The 19039-nt window shown below is 44.1% G+C and overlaps 1 protein-coding gene across 3 annotated transcripts in view; it reads right to left on the bottom strand.

Annotated features, from left to right (window-relative positions):
• Positions 1 to 2364: 2364 nt before the first annotated feature.
• GALNT6 (polypeptide N-acetylgalactosaminyltransferase 6) overlaps positions 2365 to 19039 on the bottom strand; it is a 196084-nt gene continuing 179409 nt past the window's right edge. For all 3 annotated transcript variants that reach the window (XM_030198275.1, XM_030198276.1, XM_030198277.1), the window contains exons 8-11: positions 18270 to 18401; positions 7158 to 7259; positions 6661 to 6819; positions 2365 to 3251 (exon numbers count right to left, since the gene is read on the bottom strand). In XM_030198275.1, the coding sequence (XP_030054135.1) occupies positions 3138 to 3251; positions 6661 to 6819; positions 7158 to 7259; positions 18270 to 18401 (507 nt within the window). In that variant the 3' untranslated portion in view covers positions 2365 to 3137. The remainder of the gene's footprint in view (positions 3252 to 6660; positions 6820 to 7157; positions 7260 to 18269; positions 18402 to 19039) is intronic.

Raw genomic sequence — 19039 nt, 5'->3', positions numbered from 1 at the left:
TGAGGGGAATATAACATTAACATAACATGTCTAACACTACTTCTGGAAGATGTACATTTATTCTAATTAATAAATAGAAAATAAAGTTCCTTGTGCACAGGTAACAAAAGAAAGATGGATGATGGAAAGTTCCAAAACATAAGCAACTGGGGGAAAAGCAAATACGAGGCAGTATATTTTGTAAAACTAACTTCTTTATTGCATAACTTAGGTTCTTAGGTTTGTCTCACAGTTGTTTCTACTCTGGTAAGAAATAAAATCAAATAGAAACAGGAGGCCAATAATTTACACATATCACAATGTTGTTCACCCAAAAATGTTCCTGATGTGCCTTAGTATTATGAATATTTGAGAAATATGCATACAGCCACATCTAGGATGGAATGTCTGGACACGAACTTTGGCATTGGATTTGTATATGAAAGTTCCAAAAAGTGAAGGAATATTATCATCACCAGAGTTACCCAATCAGAGGTAGGTAAACTGAGGTACAGGCAGGTACCAACTTGTCCACTGAACCAGTAGGAATCTTGATTAGAATGGAGGCACAGGAGGATGTCATCATCACTTATATAAGGTCTTGCAGAGCTGGGATTAGAACTAAGGAACAGAGAGGTAAAGTGACTTCTCCAAGATCACATGTGTCCGGTGGAACCTCAGAAAGCCCATCTTGAAAGTTAATTTAATTTTCATGTTATACTCTGTGGCCTAGCCTACATTTCAAGCTCAACTACAAGTTAAAGACTCTGGGTTGTGAAGCTCCTTGCAGCAGGCACTGGAAGGGTTAAACAGAGAGGGTTGGGTAGAGAATCAATAATGAAGGTCAACAATAGCACTACTGTAAGCAAAACTGGAAAGGTGTACACCATGAAATACACCATCTCATTTTTCACTCTCCTCTTAATGTCCACCCCCCTCTACCTCCTGATTTGTTTTAAACATACGCACACATTTTCTTCTTACATATGTAGTGTTCTGTTACAGAGGAGGTTTTGTGCATTAGGTCTTGCACATACCCAGATAAAAATAACAGATGAACAAACTCATCAGCAGGGCCAGTGTTAGACATGCCGAGGCCCAGGACAGAAATTTGGAAGGGGCCCCCAACAATTAGTAGAATAGTGTGAACCCTTCAGTTTTGCACAGAGTTGGGGCCCCTGAGGCATAAGGGTGGTTCTGCTCATCAGGCACACGTAGAAGTTGATTCTGCATCAAAATAAGATGCACAAAATAACCTCTCCCATACATCCTCCCCCCCTAAAATGAGGGGCATAAATAATTAACTTATAAAACTGTAATGCAGTTTAATATGAACACACATTTCTAAAGGTGGAAATGTAGAACTCTCATATGAACTAATTACATCAGTCAAAATAAACTGCACCCACCATTTAAGGTTTCAGAAGTCCATCTGACAATCACACCTGCCAATATCAAATCTTTTACTTTTCAAAATCGCTGAAACTCTAAGTGAGCAGCTACATCACACAAGGGTGTCACACAAGGTATTGATAGACTGCCTTGGGCAGCCTCTGGTGTGGATCAATCTGCCCCGAGGCAGGAATGAGATACTGCTCCTGCTCCCACCCCTACCCAGCATCTCCCCTCTTCTCCACCTTTACTTTCTTTTTTTCTTTTCCAAAAGGTGGCAGTGGCAGCGATTCCCACAGGCTGCCCTGCTGCTGGCACCGGCCCCTTCACTCTACTGCATCCCAACTCTGAGGAAACAGGAATTTACATCAAGAGACAGGCCGCAGTAGGGAAGAGAGTCCGGTGCTGGTGGCAGGGCAGCCTATGGGAATCGCTGCCACTGCCGCTTTTGGAAAAGAAAAAAAAAAAAGGTAAATGCAGCGAAGAGAATTGAGGAGGGAAGGGGGGAGATGCCACTCCATGGAGAGTGCCGCCTGAATGAGTCCCCCACCTCAGTTAGCCTAATGGTAAGGCTGCCACTGGTCCACACTGGTGACCTCCTCAAAGAATGGCTACATTTGCAATTACAATTCTTCATTTGGTGAGCAAACGCAAAGTTCAGGAATTGTGTCATCCGAGACATCAATATCATCGCTATCCAGTGACGTCAGCTCCTGCGAGATTCATCCCAAGTGTTGATATATTTATTCTGTGCTGTGACTGACCCATAAACAGGGGAAAAAACATTTCTTAACATGTCAGTGGTACAGATCTGATCTTAAGTGAGGCTCATTTTGCAAATACATTTCTCTCTGGAGCCTAACATCCCAGATGCGATTAGGATTCCCACAGCACTCTCTAATGGATCTAAAGTCATTTCAAATCACTATAATATTGATTATCCCTTCCATTCCTTAAAAGACATACAAAATAATCACACATTCAACAGAAATTTCTTTGTGTGGATTTCAGAGGATGACATAGCAAAGCAGGATTAGCAGGGACCACACATAGACCCCTTCTCCTGCATATGTTAAGGCACCTTTAATATATATATACATATATATACATATATATATACACACACACTTTGAAGGTGGCATTTGCAGAAGGAACCTGTCTTTCACTGGCTTATGGCTGGTTCTTCAGGGCCACCACATTGTCCCATTCATAACTCTGATGAACTACTGGGTCTTCAGCACTCCAAGCAAGAAGTAGGACTTGGCATTCATGTTGTCCACAGGGCCTTCCAAAATTTGTTTCTTCTGTAATTCAAACTATCATTAAGAGAGGACCACCACCCTCATCCCTGCTAGTACTCAGCACAATATGAAGACACCACCATTGTGTACCTCAAAAATTCCTAGCCACACAGAAGATTTTAGTGTATGCTGCTTGTCATTGAGGCAATGTTATGTCTTGAGGTTGGATTTCAGATTTGCAGTGTCCTCAGATTCAGTTCTTGATAGAAGGCAGATAGTCTGAGCAGTCAAGCTCTCATGCTGCATTTTGGTTTTTAAAGTTATCTTTTAAAATTTGAGCAGCATCTCTCTCAATAACAATCTGAAGGCTCTGGTGTACAATAAAACCAAATCTGGTGTGAAGAGCAGCACAGTGGGTCTCTTTCATGGGTGGAGAGATTCGGAATTTCCTTATGGTACTGCTCTCTAGGTGAAAGGTCCCAAGCACGATCCCTCACCCTGTTCTTGCTGCAAAACGTCCAGGGTTTAGTTAAGGGACCAGAGCTGGTGGAGGTCTCTAGGGTTGCATTCTGTGGTAGAGGGATGCTCCCCTTTCGATGTCAGACATACATTGGATTCAACATTCCTAATCAGCCGATTCTTCAAAACAGAAAGGAGACAGAACAGGTGTAAGAAAGAGGTTAACGACATGGGAACTGATTTTTTTATCAGGGCCTTGGGTTAACAGACAAGCACTAGGCATACAGGTCTGAGCCAATTTAATTATACTCTTACTGACATCTCCCCCCCCCCCCCAAGTAGTCTCATCCCTTATTCCCCTACCCTATTCCTAGTAGTCTCTCTTGCCACCTGTTGTCCCCCCCAGCAGTGTGCCTGTCAAGTTTCAACCTCCTCCCCTCCCCTCAACAGTCTCAGTATTTTTCACAACCCCCCCTCCCCCCACCTCAGCAGTTTTGCTCTCAAACTCCCTCCTTTTCTCTCACCCAATTACTACTCTGCAGCTGTCTGCCTTCCTCCCCTGCCCCCCAACAGGTGTTGATAGCTATTTAAAAGACTTGGGAATTGAACCCATAAGCCCTCCAGCTAAGATTTTATTAATGGAACCAATCATGATCTCCCCCTCCCCACACAGAATGATCTCATAATACCACAACTGACACCATGAGCCCAATATTCAAATGTGATGACAGGATAAGCTGCTGCCTTGTTAAACCTTGCTGAGCTGGTTGGCTGCTGATATTCAGTGGCACTTAACTAGGTAGTGCCACTGAATCTTGGTTCTAACCAGCCATTTGCAAACCAGCTAGCCATGGGCAGTCCATGGGTGGAGTTAGGTGTACTATAGCCACCACTTAAACCAGTTAGCAGTGATATTTAGTCTGCTAACTACTTAAGTGGATAAAAGTTAGGACAGCAAAAAGGCTGTATAGGTTTGCAACATTTGCTCTGTCGATTGCAAACCTATACATGTCACACTTTGAAAGAAAATGGATTACTCGATCCCCATTTCATGACGTGATAGTGAAATGGTGGAGGTACATCAATGACATTTTTATGCTCTGGAGCGGCACATTGTCAGATTTAAATAATTTTATGACATGGATAAACAGCTGTAACACTGACATTCAGTTCACTGCACTCTTTTGAAACCATTCATTACTTAGATGTAGAGGTTAAAATTATCTCCAACAACTTTGTCACTCAGGTCTATAAGAAAAACACAGACCGGAACACTTTTCTACGCAACTCCAGCTGCCATCCGGTACAACTAAGGAACAGCCTCCCGTTTTCACAAATGTTAAGACTGAGACGGATCTGCACTGATTTACTAACTTTCAAACAGCAAGCCAAAACATTAATGCTTGATCTAGCAGAAAGAGGTTATTCCAAAACAGTTCTTAAAAAAAAACCATACCGCAGAGCAAAATATAACACCCGGGAATTACTTCTGTCAAGTACCACTAAAGGTAAAACAGATGGCATGTTTACCATGGTGATGCAATACAATGAGAACAGTCCCCATCTAGCACGCATAGTTAGGAACAGATGGGAGATAATACAATCTATTCCTTTTTTTTTTCAAAATACTAATTTGCGCAGAGCATTTTCAAGGGGCAACAACATTAAAGACACTGTTAGTCCTGCAGATTTAAGATTAAAAAAGAAAAGTAATGCAAAATAGATCTGCGGCCATTTCAAGTGTGGGTTGTGCCAGATTTGTCCTATTACCAAACAAACAAAAGAATTTTTAATCCTAAGACTAACAAGCTACACAAATTATCTCATTTCACCAATTGCTTATCTGACCACGTTGTTTACTCTATTAGTTGTCCGTGTATGAAGACCTATATAGAAATGACAACAAGATCTTTGAAAACAAGGATTCTCGAACAAAGATCAGACAATAGAAGAATGGTCCGTAAGGAGCCTTTAGTAGAGCATTGCATTGAAAACAACCACAAATTTGAAGATCTACAATGCTTTGCAATAGACAAAATAGATCCATCTAACAGAGGCGGTAATCGTAAATTGAAGTTACAAAGAAGGGAAGCTAAGTGGATTTTTGACTTAAACACAATTGAACCAAATGGATTAAACAGCTCCATAGATTGGCACATTTTTTACTAACATGCCATATTATCACCCGTATCAGTCAATTAAGTTGCCTCTTTGAGTAGCCAATTGAGGAGCTTACTTAAATCAGCTGTTTAGTCTATGACGCTGAGGCGCCATTTTAAATTTTGAGCGCTCCCACTAAAAGTAAGTGAACCCACGGGCTGTTGCATTATGTGCATTTTTTACTTCTGTTCAAATTATTTCACAACTAACTCTTGTTTCCTTAGACCTCCAGCATCCTATATCAGCACTTCGTTCCTGAAGAAGCCTTTTTTCCGGGGTGAAACGGTGGCCCCCGTCGAACGCTCAAAAGAGTGCTGCATATGGCAATACAAAGCTAAGTGCATGTCTGTTATTATTATTCAGCTTGGAGAAGAGATGGCTGAGAGGAGACATGATAGAGGTATATAAAATAATGAGTGGAGTGGAACAGGTGGATGTGAAGCGTCTGTTCACGCTTTCCAAAAATACTAGGACTAGGGGGCATGCGATTAAACTACAGTGTAGTAAATTTAAAACAAATCGGAGAAAATATTTCTTCACCCAACGTGTAATTAAACTCTGGAATTCATTGCCGGAAAATGTGGTGAAGGCGGTTAGCTTAGCAGAGTTTAAAAAGGGGTTGGACGGTTTCCTAAAGGACAAGTCCATAAACCGCTACCAAACGGACTTGGAAAAATCCAAAATTCCAGGAATAACATGTATAGAATGTTTGGGAAGCTTGCCAGGTGCCCTTGGCCTGGATTGGCCGCTGTCGTGGACAAGATGCTGGGCTCGATGGACCCTTGGTCTTTTTCCAGTATGGCATTACTTATGTACTTATGTACTCATTCAGTTTGATACTGTCAACAGGGTTATTCACAGAAGTTGTTCAATACATTATCTAATAGTAAAACACACTCTATCGTATTGTGGAGGTCCTCACTTTCCCTCCCCAACAGAATTACTGAAGCATCATACCTACAAACCCCTCCTCCCACTCAGTCCCCTTTCCTGCCCCCAAGTGTCTGGGGCCCCATTCTTCCCCAGAGTCTCCGCCTCCTGAACAGGGAAGAATGTCCCAGTAGCCAGAAGAGCTGCAGAGGGGAAGGTAGAGATGAACACCATAAGGACTAGCAATACAGGTTCTTCGTGTGCCTGGGCCTGTAAAACAGGCTTTTCTTCTTCAGCTGGCCCCAGCCTGCATCTGCAGATACTGCCAATACCACTGGCACTGTCTCATCCTTAGTCCAGCAATAGCACTGAGACAACCGGATTGGGTGGCCTTCAATCAACAGCAGATTGACCACAGCCCACCCAGATTCAACAGTGGCTATATCTTTCTTGTTACAACAGAGATGAAGGAGAGAGCTCAGAGGTGCATCAGGGACAGAGGGAAAGGTGACAGATGTGGCTCAATAAAGTGTCATAAGACTTGCTTAGCATTACTTACTGCAGTCAACTCCCATTCTTCATTTCCTTGAACAAATGTGCCTTTCCCCTTGAAGGAACACACTACAAGCTCCACAGCTGCACCATTAGGCTTGCACTGTAGACATAACTCTTTTGATACGCTGTGCCGCAGATCCTTCTGTGAAGAGTATTCAAAGTACTGCAAATATGAACAAGGGACAGAACAGCAACATGGTAATCAGTCCTGCCATAAAACACCTCCAGAACTGCTGTACTTGATGTCTACCCCCCTCCTTCCCAAGAATTCCCCTTCCAGATTGCAGACCCCACTCTTTCTTCTCTTTTCCCCCAGCAGTACCGTCCTCGATTTCTCAACCTCTCCACTTCCTGCATTGCAGTCTTCACTTCCTCTTCTCCCCTTCTACCACCTTCAATTCTTTCTTCCTTCCTCCCTCCTCTAGGACTGCAGTCTCATGTTCCTCCCCCCAACCCCTTCCCACCATCTCCTATATTGAAGTCTCCAATTCTTAATGGTACCTGATTTCCCCCCATGCCGTGGCAGGGATACATTATCAAAGGTTTTCCTCCTTGATTATTTTCTCCAACATCCAGACAGGTCTGTGTTCCTTCATTTTTAATCTGCATGCAAAGAAAAATAAATAAAAAAACAAACAAGAAAGAGTGTCTTGGGTAAAGGGTGGATTCCTACTCTCACTTGTATGTTATGTATTATCATTTTATTTACCCTGTTATTCTTGTACATTAATTGTAACAATATGCTGAGCCTCTTACTCTGTTAATGGTGATGCCATTGCTATATAATGTAAGCCACATTGAGCCTGCAAATAGGTGGGAAAATGTGGGATACAAATGCAGCAAATAAAAATAAATAAAAAATAATTACCTCAGCAGTGGTGGAGAGTAGGGGGGCTGCTAGCTGATGGCAGCAGGAATCCATGCACTTTGCTGTCGTCCACACAGGATGTGTATGAAACAGCGGGGTCGAAATTCAAAACAATTTAATTGGCCAGAAATGGCTCCGTGCCCATTAAATCGCCTATTCGGGACTAACCGCTAATTTTTACTCAAACTGGCTATTTTGGGGGCATTTCAGGGGCAGGGTCGGCACTTGGCTGGTTAAGTACTGATAATCAACACTTAACCAGCCAGGTTAGCCACATAAAAGTCAGTCCTATCTTTATGCGGTAACCCATAGCCAGTTAAGGGCCCTGTTTAAGGTACACTAGCGTTTTTAGCGTGCGCTAAAAATGAGCACGTGCTAATGCTAGGAGACACCCATGTATTCCCATGGGTGTGTTTAGTGTTAGCGAATGCTAATATTTAGCTAGCGTGCTTATGACATGGCTTAGTAAACAGGGTCCTGAGTGCTGAATATCACGTTTAACTGGCTGTGTGTTAGCCGGCTCTGGATACTGGGAAATTAAATACCAGTGCCTAGCATTAAATTTCTGGGTTTAGCGCCAGCAGCAGCACGCAAAATGCTGATCGCCATTGGCTGAGTATCAGGCCCAGAAATATTGGTTCAGAAAAGCATACAGAGATGAGATGCAACTACATCGAGGGTTGTAGTTTGACAACAATCTGCTAGGTCTAATTGCTACACTCTCCTACAGAAGAACTATATTTAGTATCAGAAGATATTATTCTTCCTATAAAATAGGAAGGGATCGTAATTATGTAGGGTACCTGAATGTAAATCATTACTGAAAAAGAAGGTATGAGCTAAATCCAAGTAAAGACACATGATGACATGAAGTTAGAAAGACATGCTCCTGATAATGTTAGGAGCACAAAAATGAGGACATTATAATGCCTTTGCATCCCTCCACGGTGCAACCGCACCTCGACTATTGTGTTCAATTCTGGTCCCCGCATCTCAAAAAAGATATAGTGGAATTAGAAAAAGTGCAGAGAAGGGCGACGAAAATGATAAAGGGGATGGGGCGACTTCCCTATGAGGAAAGGCTAAAGCGGTTAGGGCGCTTCAGCTTGGAGAAAAGGCGGCTGAGGGGAGATATGATCGAGGTCTATAAAATAATGAGTGGAGTTGAACGGGTAGATGTGAAGCGTCTGTTTATGCTTTCCAAAAATACTAGGACTAGGGGGCATGCAATTAAGCTACAAAGTAGTAAATTTAAAATGAATCTGAGAAACTTTTTCTTCACTCAACGTTGCCAGAGAATGTGGTAAAGGCGGTTAGCTTAGCAAAGTTTTAAAAAAGGCTTGGACAGTTTCTTAATGGAAAAGTCCATAGATCATTATTAAATTGGACTTGGGGAAAATCCACTATTTCTGGGATAAGCAGTATAAAATGTTTTGTACTTTTTGGGGATCTTGTCAGGAATTTATGACCTGAATTGGCCACTGTTGGAAACAGGATGCTGGGCTTGATGGACCTTTGGTCTGTCCCAGTATGGCAATACTTATGTACTTATGCTCCAAGTCCCGCTCTTGGATAGGACTCCCCAATCCTACCAGAGCTCTTACTCCTTCTCCAGTTATTGTGAGAACAGCAATAACTATTTCTGCCCAATTGTAAATGGGATTCCAGAAATCTCCCTTCTCCTTCCTTGTCACTTGGCAGGGGCTTGCAGGCAACCAGAGATTACTAGGTACCCTTAGTCAGAGGCAAAACCAAGGACATCTTTCTGCTCAAAATCTCCTTATTCTCTCTTAACTCCTCCCCACTTTGTCACTCCACAGAACAGGGCACTATCTCCCTGCATTTTACTTCATAAACATTCCCAGGGGCTGGGCATCCTCCCACCCAAGAACCTCCCAGTCACTCCCCCCAGTGACTCTCAACCAGGAATTCTATCATTTAGTAATCCCAATTTGATAGGGGATTACAGATTGACCCTGGCAAATGCTTTTGGCAGCTAAATGATAGTTAGTTGGATCCCAGGGATTTCCAGACAGTTGGAGTGTCTTTCTTGAATGGGGTAGAGACAACCTTCTCAGAGGGAATTTGGGAGGGGTTTAAGGCACACAATGAGAGGGCCCTTGATTGCTATAGCCTTGAGATGGAAGAAACAAAGGTTGGAAAAAGAGCAGAGGCTGCATGGCGTTATAATGATGCTAGAGATGAAGCATAAAAGAGATACAGTTGGTAAAAATGTTTCCTTGTAGCTTAGGGAAGCTAGGAAACAGCTTTGTGATACAGAGATGGAGGAATTCCACTATAAAATGAAGCTGAGGAAGCAAAAATATTTAGAGTTTAATAATAAGGCATGGTTCGCTTCCTCCTGCCGGTGCCTTTAAAAATATTACTTCAGCTGGCGGGGGACCCCAACCCCCGCCAGCCCAGCCGAGGTCTTGTTTAAGTTCTTCTTCTTCGTGCTGTTGAAAGCTGCAGCCTGCATCCCTTCCAGTTTCGGACGGAGTCTGACGTTGCAGCACGTTGTACGTGCAGGATGTCAACGTGCTGCGACGTCAGACTCCGTCCAAAACTGGAAGGGATGCAGGCTGCAGCTTTCAACAGCACAAGGAAGAAGAACTTAAAAGAAGACCTCGGCTGGGCTAGCGGGGGTTGGGGTCCCCCGCCAGCTGAAGTAATATTTTTAAAGGCACCGGCAGGAGGAAGCGGACCTCGGCGGGGGTAGGTGATGGCGGTAGGCGGGGGAGGGTTGACGGTGGTGGGGGGGGGGGGGGGGGGGCGGCGGCCTGGGGGGGGGCGGCGGCCTGGGGGGGGGGCTATAATGTGCCCCCTTACTCTAGCTCCTGCCCCCCTACCGCAGAACCTCAGATACGCCCCTGCTCAGAAGGAGTCAATCACAGGAAACTGAAAACTATAGGGATAGTAGCCCCAGTATACAGTACTATCTATACACAGACAATACATTCAAATACAAATAATATTTATACTAAATATGCATAACAATGTACCTTGCGCCTCCATAAATATGGGGGCAGAACACTTATCCTTTTTGCATTGGTGATTGAGCATTTTGTGCAAACATTTAGAGATAATGTGCAGATTAGTGGTGTTACTGGCCATTGCAAGGATCACAGATTTAGCTTGTTCGCCGATATTTTGTTCGCATTAACTGATCCCCATGGGTCTTTGGAGCACGTGATTTGGGAACTGGAAGCATATGGGAGGGCATCAGGTTTTCAGGTTAATATGCCTAAATCTGAAGATTTAAATGTTACTATGGCAATGGATCAGGTGCAGAGCCTTACTATGGGTGAAGACCGCCTTTGGATACTTGGGTATTTATATGGGTGGGCCGAGAACTAATCTGTATAATTTAAATTATGGTCCGTTGTTGAAGATTATACAGGTAGTGGAACAATGAATGTGTACCCATCATCTGACATTAAACAAAGAGAAAAACCATATTTTTGGTATTAGGAATGGTACATTATATTGACCTTAGTCCTCAATTAACTGTGGAGAATCAGACATTTAAGCTAGAAACCCGTTTGAAAATCTTGGGTGCTATGCTAAGATTTCTAACTTTTGAGCAACATATTAAGGATATCATTGGAAAGGCTTTTGGAATATTGAGAAAATTAAGACGTCCAAATTACCAAGTCCAAATTAAACTACTTTTGGTAGGGGCCTTGTGAAATTCTCTGCAGACATCTCTACTGCAGGATTCCCAAAATCTCTACATAATAACTTAAGGGAAACACATTTTTACTTTGAAGGCATAACACATTACTTGGAGGGCAGGTCCCAGCTAGAGGATCGCTTTCTCCCACATCAAGCTAGTATACTTGCCTCTCCATCAGTCCTCTTCTTTCTAAGACAGAATCAGCTCATCTTATTAGAACAGAGCATCATCTTTCCCAGCCTGCTTGGCCTGTTCCAACCTGCGGCCTTGGCACCTGCATGCAACCTCGGCTCAATCCAGTTCCAGCCTGCAACTTCGGCTCATATCCTGCATTCCCTGCTCCAGCCTGCATCCTCTGCCCCAACTTGCATCATCTGCTCCAGCCTACATCCTCTACCCCAGCCTGCATCACCTGCCTCACCTTCCGTCACCTGTTCCAGCCTGCATCCTCTGCCCCACCTTGCATCATCTGCTCCAACATGCGTCCTCTGCTCCACCTTCCATCACCTGTTCCAGCCTGCATCCTCTGCCCCACCTTGCATCCTCTGCTCCAGCCTGCATCACCTGCCCCACCTTGCATCATCTGCTCCGGCCCGCGTCCTCTGCTCCAGCTTGAACTCCAGTCCTGCAACCTCTACTCCTTGTTCCACCTTCAGCCTCAGCTCCAGCTGCCTCACCTCTGTTTGTGACTGTTAGCTAATGCCTATCTGCCTGAGTCACGACATATGGCTCCATTTCACATTCTCCTCCTAGCACTGTCCCTTCCCAATCTACTCCTCCACCCGAAGCCACTATGCACTACAACTATACATTGCCTTTCCGTTCATTTTATTACCTCACCATCGCTCTTGTCCTCTTCCTCCTTCCTTGCTTTCTGCCTTCAACACTTCATCCCTTCCATCGTACCTTCCCCATTCTATCTGAGTTCAGCTCGCCTTCGTTGCCTTCATCGCCACTCCTCTCCTACTCTCCTCTGCACTCTCTTATTCCTTCTTCTTCTCTCTGCTGGAGACATCAATCCCAATCCTGGTCCGCCTCACCAACCCTTATCATATTTGTACAGGTCGCACTGTGACCTCTCCAATCTCATCTCTATTCCTCTCCTCCCCCCTCTTCTCTGCCCTTCTCATGCGCCCTATGGAATGCCCACTCCATCTGCAACAAACTTCCCTATATCCATGACCTTTTTATCACTTGTAGCCTCCATCTGCTTGCGATAACTGAAACTTGGCTCTGCCCTGATGACTCTGCTTCAGTCACAGCCCTCTGCCATGGTGGTTATCTCTTCTCCCATACTCCTCACCCTATTGGCCGTGGTGGTGGTGTTGGTCTATTACTCTCACCCTCTTCCAAATTTCAATCTCTTCCGCCACCTCAGTCTCTCTGTTTTTCTTCCTTTGAAGTCCACTCCGTCCGCCTATTCTCTCCTTTGCCTCTTCAAATAGCAGTTATTTATCGTCCCCCTGATAAATCCCTTTCATCCTTTCTCAGCAACTTTGATGCTTGGCTTTCCTTCTTTCATTATCCTTCCTCCCCCTCCCTCATCCTTGGCGACTTTAACATTAATGTTAATGATCCCTCCAACTCTTACGTCTCTCAGTTCCTCACCTTAACATCCTCCTTCAATCTTCAACTAGCTTAGCTGAAATTGGGTGGCGGAGCAGTTGGGGGGAAGAGGGGGAGGTGGTTGGGAGGCGAGGATAGGGGAGGGCAGACTTATACGGTCTGTACCAGAGCCGCTGATGGGAGGCAGGACTGGTGGTTGGGCTGGGCAGACTTGTATGGTCTGTGCCCTGAAGGGGACAGGTACAAATTCAAGGTAAGGTATACACTTATAGGTTTCTCGTTGGGCAGACTGGATGGACCGTGCAGGTCTTTTTCTGCCGTCATCTACTATGTTACTATGCTCCACCTCCCCTACCCACCAAAATGGTCACTGTCTTGATCTTATCTTCTCCTATAACTGCTCTCCCGCCAATTCCTCTACCTCAAATCTCCCCCTTCCTGACCATCATCTAATAACCTTCTCACTTAAACTTCCTCCCACCCAATCTTAACCAATTTATCTAGGAATCTCCAGGCCATTGACCCTACTACCCTATCCTCCAATGTCTCGAACCTCTTCTCTACCACTACACCATCCAAATCTGTCAATGATGCCATCTCTTCCTACAATACTATTCTATCCTCTGCCTTAGACACTTTTGCACCTCTCATGCCCCGTCCTATTAGACGTACCAAACCCCAGCCCTGGCTAACCCCTAAAATCCACTACCTATATTCTTGTACCCGTTCCGCCGAACGCCTCTGGCTAAAATCTCGTGCCCTTGCTGACTTCTCACACTTCAAATTCATGTTGACCTCCTTCCAATCTGCTCTCTTGTTTCCAAACAGGACTACTACATCCAACTGACTAATTTTCTCGACTCAAACCCTCGACTTCTCTTCGCCACACTAAACTCTCTCCTCAAGGTGCCTCCACCCCCAACATCTCCCCAGATCCTAGCTGAGTTCTTCTACGACAAGGTTCAGAAGATAAACCTCGAATTCTCTTCCAAACCACCCCCACCTCTCCCTCCCCTTGTCCATTCCCCTAGTTCCTCAACCCCTCCATCCTTTTCCTCCTTTCCTGAGATCACTGATGAAGGAACATCACATCTTCTCTCCTCCTCAACACGAACTACCTGTTCCTCTGATCCCATTCCTACCCACCTTCTTAACATCATCTCTCCTACTCTCACCCCTTTTATCCGTCATAGCCTCAATCTCTCTCTTTCCACTGCGACCGTTCCTGATGCCTTCAAACATGCTGTGTTCACACCGCTCCTGAAGAAGCCTTCACTTGACCCTACCTGTCCTTCCAACTATCGACCCATCTCCCTCCTCCCCTTCTTTTCCAAGTTACTTGAACACACGTTCACCGCTGCTGTCTTGACTTTCTCTCATCTCATGCTGTTCTTGACCCACTTCAATCTGGCTTTCGCCCTCTTCATTCAACTGAAACTGCACTTACAAAAGTTTCCAACGGCCGTTCCTGGCCAAATCCAAAGGTCTCTATTCTATCCTCATCCTTCTCGATCTATCAGCTGCTTTTGACACTGTTGATCACAGCCTACTCCTTGATACGCTGTCTTTATTTGGATTCCAGGGCTCTGTTCTTTCCTGGTTCTCCACCTACCTCTCACTTCGCACCTTTAGTGTACACTCTGGTGGATCCTCTTCCACTTCTATCCCTCTACCAATCAGTGTACCTCAGGGTTCTGTTCTCGGTCCTCTCCTTTTCTCCATCTATACTTCTTCCCTTGGCTCTCTGATATCATCCCATGGCTTTCAATACCATCTCTATGCTGATGACTCCCAAATCTACCTCTCTACCCCTGAAATCTCAACCAGCATCCAGACCAATGTCTCAGCCTGCCTGATATCGCTGCCTGGATGTCTCAACGACATCTCAAACTTAACATTGCCAAAACCGAGCTTCTCATCTTTCCCCCAAAACCTACCTCTTCCCCCTTTCTCTATTTCGGTGGATGGCACTCTTATTCTCCCTGTCTCATCAGCTCATAACCTTGGGGTCATCTTTGACTCCTCTCTCTCCTTCTCTGCTCACATTCAACAGATTGCCAAAACCTGTTGTTTCTTTCACTATAACATCAGTAAAATCCGTACCTTCATCTCTGAGCACTCTACCAGAACCCTTATCCACATTCTTATCACCTCTCGTCTTGATTATTGTAACCTACTTCTCACCGGCCTCCCTTAGCCATCTCTCTCCTCTTCAATCAATCCAAAACTCTGCTGCGCGACTCATTTTCCGCCAAAGTCGTTATACCCACATTAGCCCTCTCCTTAAGTCACTTCACTGGCTCCCTATCCGTTTCCATATTCAATTCAAACTTCTCCTATTGACCTATAAGTGCATTCACTCTGCCGCTCCCCAGTACCTCTCAACTCTTGTCTCCCCCTACGTCCCCCCTCGAGTACTCCGTTCTATAGAAAAATCTCTCTTATCCGTCCCTTTCTCCTCTACTGCTAATTCAAGACTCCGTTCCTTTTATCTCGCTCCACCTCACGTCTGGAATAGACTTCCCGAACCTGTACGTCTAGCCCCGTCTTTGGCCGTTTTCAAATCAAAACTCAAAACCCACTTTACCACTGCTTTTGACTCCTAACTTACTTGCCCTGTCCTTTATCCTCACCTCTCTATTCCCTTGCCCTTAATTGTTCTGTGTACTGTCTTATCTAGATTGTAAGCTCTTTGAGCAGGGACTGTCTTTGTGTATGGTGTACAGCGCTGCGTATGCCTTGTAGCGCTATATAAATGATAAGCAGTAGTAGTAAGTGAGGAACTGTTTTCAACAAGAAAGGTTTAGAATTTTAGTACAAGACTTGATTTTACCACAGATAGACTACTGTAATTTGTATTGTATTGTAATTTGTATTGTATTTGTAAGCCACATTGAGCCTGCAAAGAGGTGGGATACAAATGCAATAAAATAAATAAATAAATATATATAGGCTGCAATATCAGTGTTTTAGTAAATTCCAGATGCTGCAGAATATGGCAGCCAGACTGATTTTCTCAAAATCAAAATATGAGAGTGTAACACCATTGCCTGTCAAACTACACTGGCTTCCTCTGGAAGCAAGGTCTACCTTTAAGCTGTGCATTTTTACTTTTCTCATAAGATAAGATGATACTCTAACTTATGTGAAGAATTTGATTTTATTATCAGATTGAAATGGATTTTAAAAAATTCTTCCTGTTTTCAGAGTTTGCCTACTGAAGTACCTGATAAAACCTTGTTAAAGATTCAACAGCTCTTTAGATTTGGGTACATAAACATCCTAAGTTCGTGAGAAGGGTCCTGTGGTTGAGAAACAGGAGGGTGGATTCGGAGTGCCAAATATTAAGTGTTACTATCAGGCAGCTCACCTACAGGTGATACTAGCTTGGCAGGCACAGGAAATCAAACAGTGAGTGGAACTGGAATAGGAGGAAATAGATGACATTTCTTTCATGCCACCCAGGGGGAAGGAATTAGGGCAGGGGATAGGGGATCCTTACACTAGGGGGCAGGAAGTACTCTAGGTATAGCCTAGTGAGGTATAATTTATTTATTTTTATTTGTTACATTTGTACCCCACATTTTCCCACCTATTTGCAAGCTCAATGTGGCTTACATAGTACCGTAAAGGCATTCGCCAGTCGGTTGATAACAAATACAAGGTTATATTGTGGTCGAGTGAGGTAGGTGTGTATCAGGCACCATGAGGGTCGAAGGGAATGAAGACTGTATATTGTCCAGTACAATCACTGGTTATGTTGTGTTGCTGGGTGTGGGGATTTACGTTGGATCGGTGGGGTAAGCCTTTTTGAAGAGGGTGGTTTTTAGTGATTTCCTGAAGTTTAAATGGTCATGGATTATTTTCACAACTTTTGGGAGACCATTCCATAGTTGTGCACTTATGTAGAAGAAGCTGGATGCATAAGTTGTTTTGTATTTAACTCCTTTGCAAGTTGGGTAATGCAAGTTTAGGTATGATCATGATGATCCGATTCGGTTTCTGGTTGGTAGATCTATGAGGTCTGTCATGTATCCTGGGACTACGCTGTAGATAATTTTGTGGACCAAGGTGCAAATTTTGAAGATGATCCGTTCATTGATTGGGAGCCAGTGTAGCTTTTCTCGGAGGGGTTTAGCACTTTTGAAGCGTGTTTTACCCAATATCAGCCTGGCAGCTGTGTTTTGGGCGGTCTGGAGTTTTTTTGCGAGTTGTTCTTTACATCCTGCATAGATTCCGTTGCAGTAATCTACATGGCTTAGGACCATTGATCATATTAGGTTTCGAAAAATTTCCCTCGGGAAGAAAGGTTTTATTCGTTAAGATAATGTGGCATTTTGCCAGGGACAGGATCAGGCATTATTTCGTTGATGAGGAATGGGAGATGGGAGGCTTAGTGTGACTGGGGCAATTCTATGATAGGGCTACTGGAGAGATGAAATCTTTTGTGGTCCTACGATCTCAATATGGGTTATTGTCCCGGGGTATCTTTCCATATTTGCAGGTTAAGTTCTATCTTTCTACATCTGGGATGTTGATTGGTCTGCAGCAGGGGAAAAGTGTGTTTGATGACTTTCTAGGACTGGTGGTCCCTAAAGGGTCTATATCTAAGAACTACCATTCTTTGAATAGGAGGGGAGAAGAGAAACTTTAATTTATGCAAGACTAGGAGTATGATTTGGGAAGATCATTGCGATTGGATGAATAGGTGAATAGGAACTGATTTGAGGACGCACAGGGAAATCAGGTACATCTGCCTTGATTGCTGAAAACAGACATAAGGTTTTGATGTGTTGGTACTACACACCTGTAAAATTATGGGAACTTTATGGCTGGGAATTGGGGAGTGTAGGGAAGAAGGGACATATTGTCACATGTAGTGGGAGTGTCAGTTGCTCAATTTGTTTTGGCAAAAGATGTTTTCAATGTTCTCCCAGATATTTCCTCAGGTGATAAAACTATCCTTGGAGGTTGCGCTGTTGAATTTTCCTATTATGGTATTGAATGATGGCAAAGATGTGTTACTTTAATTGGAACTACAGGACTGCAGCAGTGAATAAACACAAACTGAGCCTATTTGATTGTAGATGGAGAGGCTTCCAGCAAAAGCAATCTGCTATATCGCCCCCTAAGGAGTTTCCTTGGGACTTGCTAATATGGTTTGCGGGAGGAGGGTTGGGAGGGGATTAGGGAGTAGGGACTGCTGCCATTGTTTGTGAACAGCTTGGGTGGTTGCACTGAAGAAAGAACAACTACATGTTTCCACCGGATGTTTCTTCCTGTACTTTGTTCTTCATAGCTCTGTTTAAGTAATTAAAAGCTTAATAAAATTTAGTTAAAAATCATTTTGAATATCAGACCGCTAGGCTTTTGCTTTATTCAGCTACAGTGTCATTTTCGGTGAACACTGGCTGTCAGGTGTGTCATAGATGAAAAAAGGCTGAGATGGAGTAAGAGGAAAAGAAAAGTGTGTGAGAAAATCAAGCTAAGAACATATTCTTACCGCCCCATAGAACTTTGGATTTAGGCTTGGAATAAATATTTCTGGGTAGATATTCTGCAAGTACCAGGTGAAGTTTTTACACTGGAGCTTTTCCTTCAGTTGAAGCCTCCCTGAGATATCACCATAGGATTTCTGTCAAAATCAAAAGAGAGGGAAGAGGCATGAATTGGGTGCTATGACTTCCTGAGGGAACAAAGTAGGGAGGGTTAATAAAATGGGTTTCTGAATCATGGACAATCATCTCCCTACAGGACTGTGCCCACAGCTTGAGGAAAGAGTCCTTCTCCTTTAACAGTACACAAACTGATTACAGGAGAAGGATAAAATTCCTTACAGCAGTCTAGATCTTGACTAAAACTAGGAACTTCGGTTTCAACCAAAACCAAATCTGCAACTGAAATTGGCTGCTTGGTTCCAGCTGAATTGAAGATGAAAACAGCTTCACCACCCACCCGACCAAAAGTGTCCCCCCTCCTTGACCCACCTGCCGGCACCAACCTTCTCACAACCCCTCCCCTTCCTGGTGGCAGCCCCTTCCTGGGCCTATTGTTCCAACACCATTTCTCCATATTCCCTACCTGTTGCTCCTGCTTATGCTGGTTCCAATTGCAAAATGGCTCCGAGACTGCCGCTGGAAGTCCCAGGAGCCATTTTGAAGGAGCAGCTACACTGGGCAGGAACGAGTAGGCTTTGTTCCTGCCCCCAAAACTGCCATTAGACCACCAGGGTTGGGAGGGGGGTGAGTTTTGGCTTCAGCCAAAAATTCATTG

The sequence above is a fragment of the Microcaecilia unicolor genome, chromosome 3, assembly GCF_901765095.1.
Source record: "Microcaecilia unicolor chromosome 3, aMicUni1.1, whole genome shotgun sequence".
NCBI lineage: Eukaryota > Metazoa > Chordata > Amphibia > Gymnophiona > Siphonopidae > Microcaecilia > Microcaecilia unicolor.
Note: the sequence above shows the minus strand (reverse complement) of the source record. Positions and strands in the feature narration are given on the sequence as shown.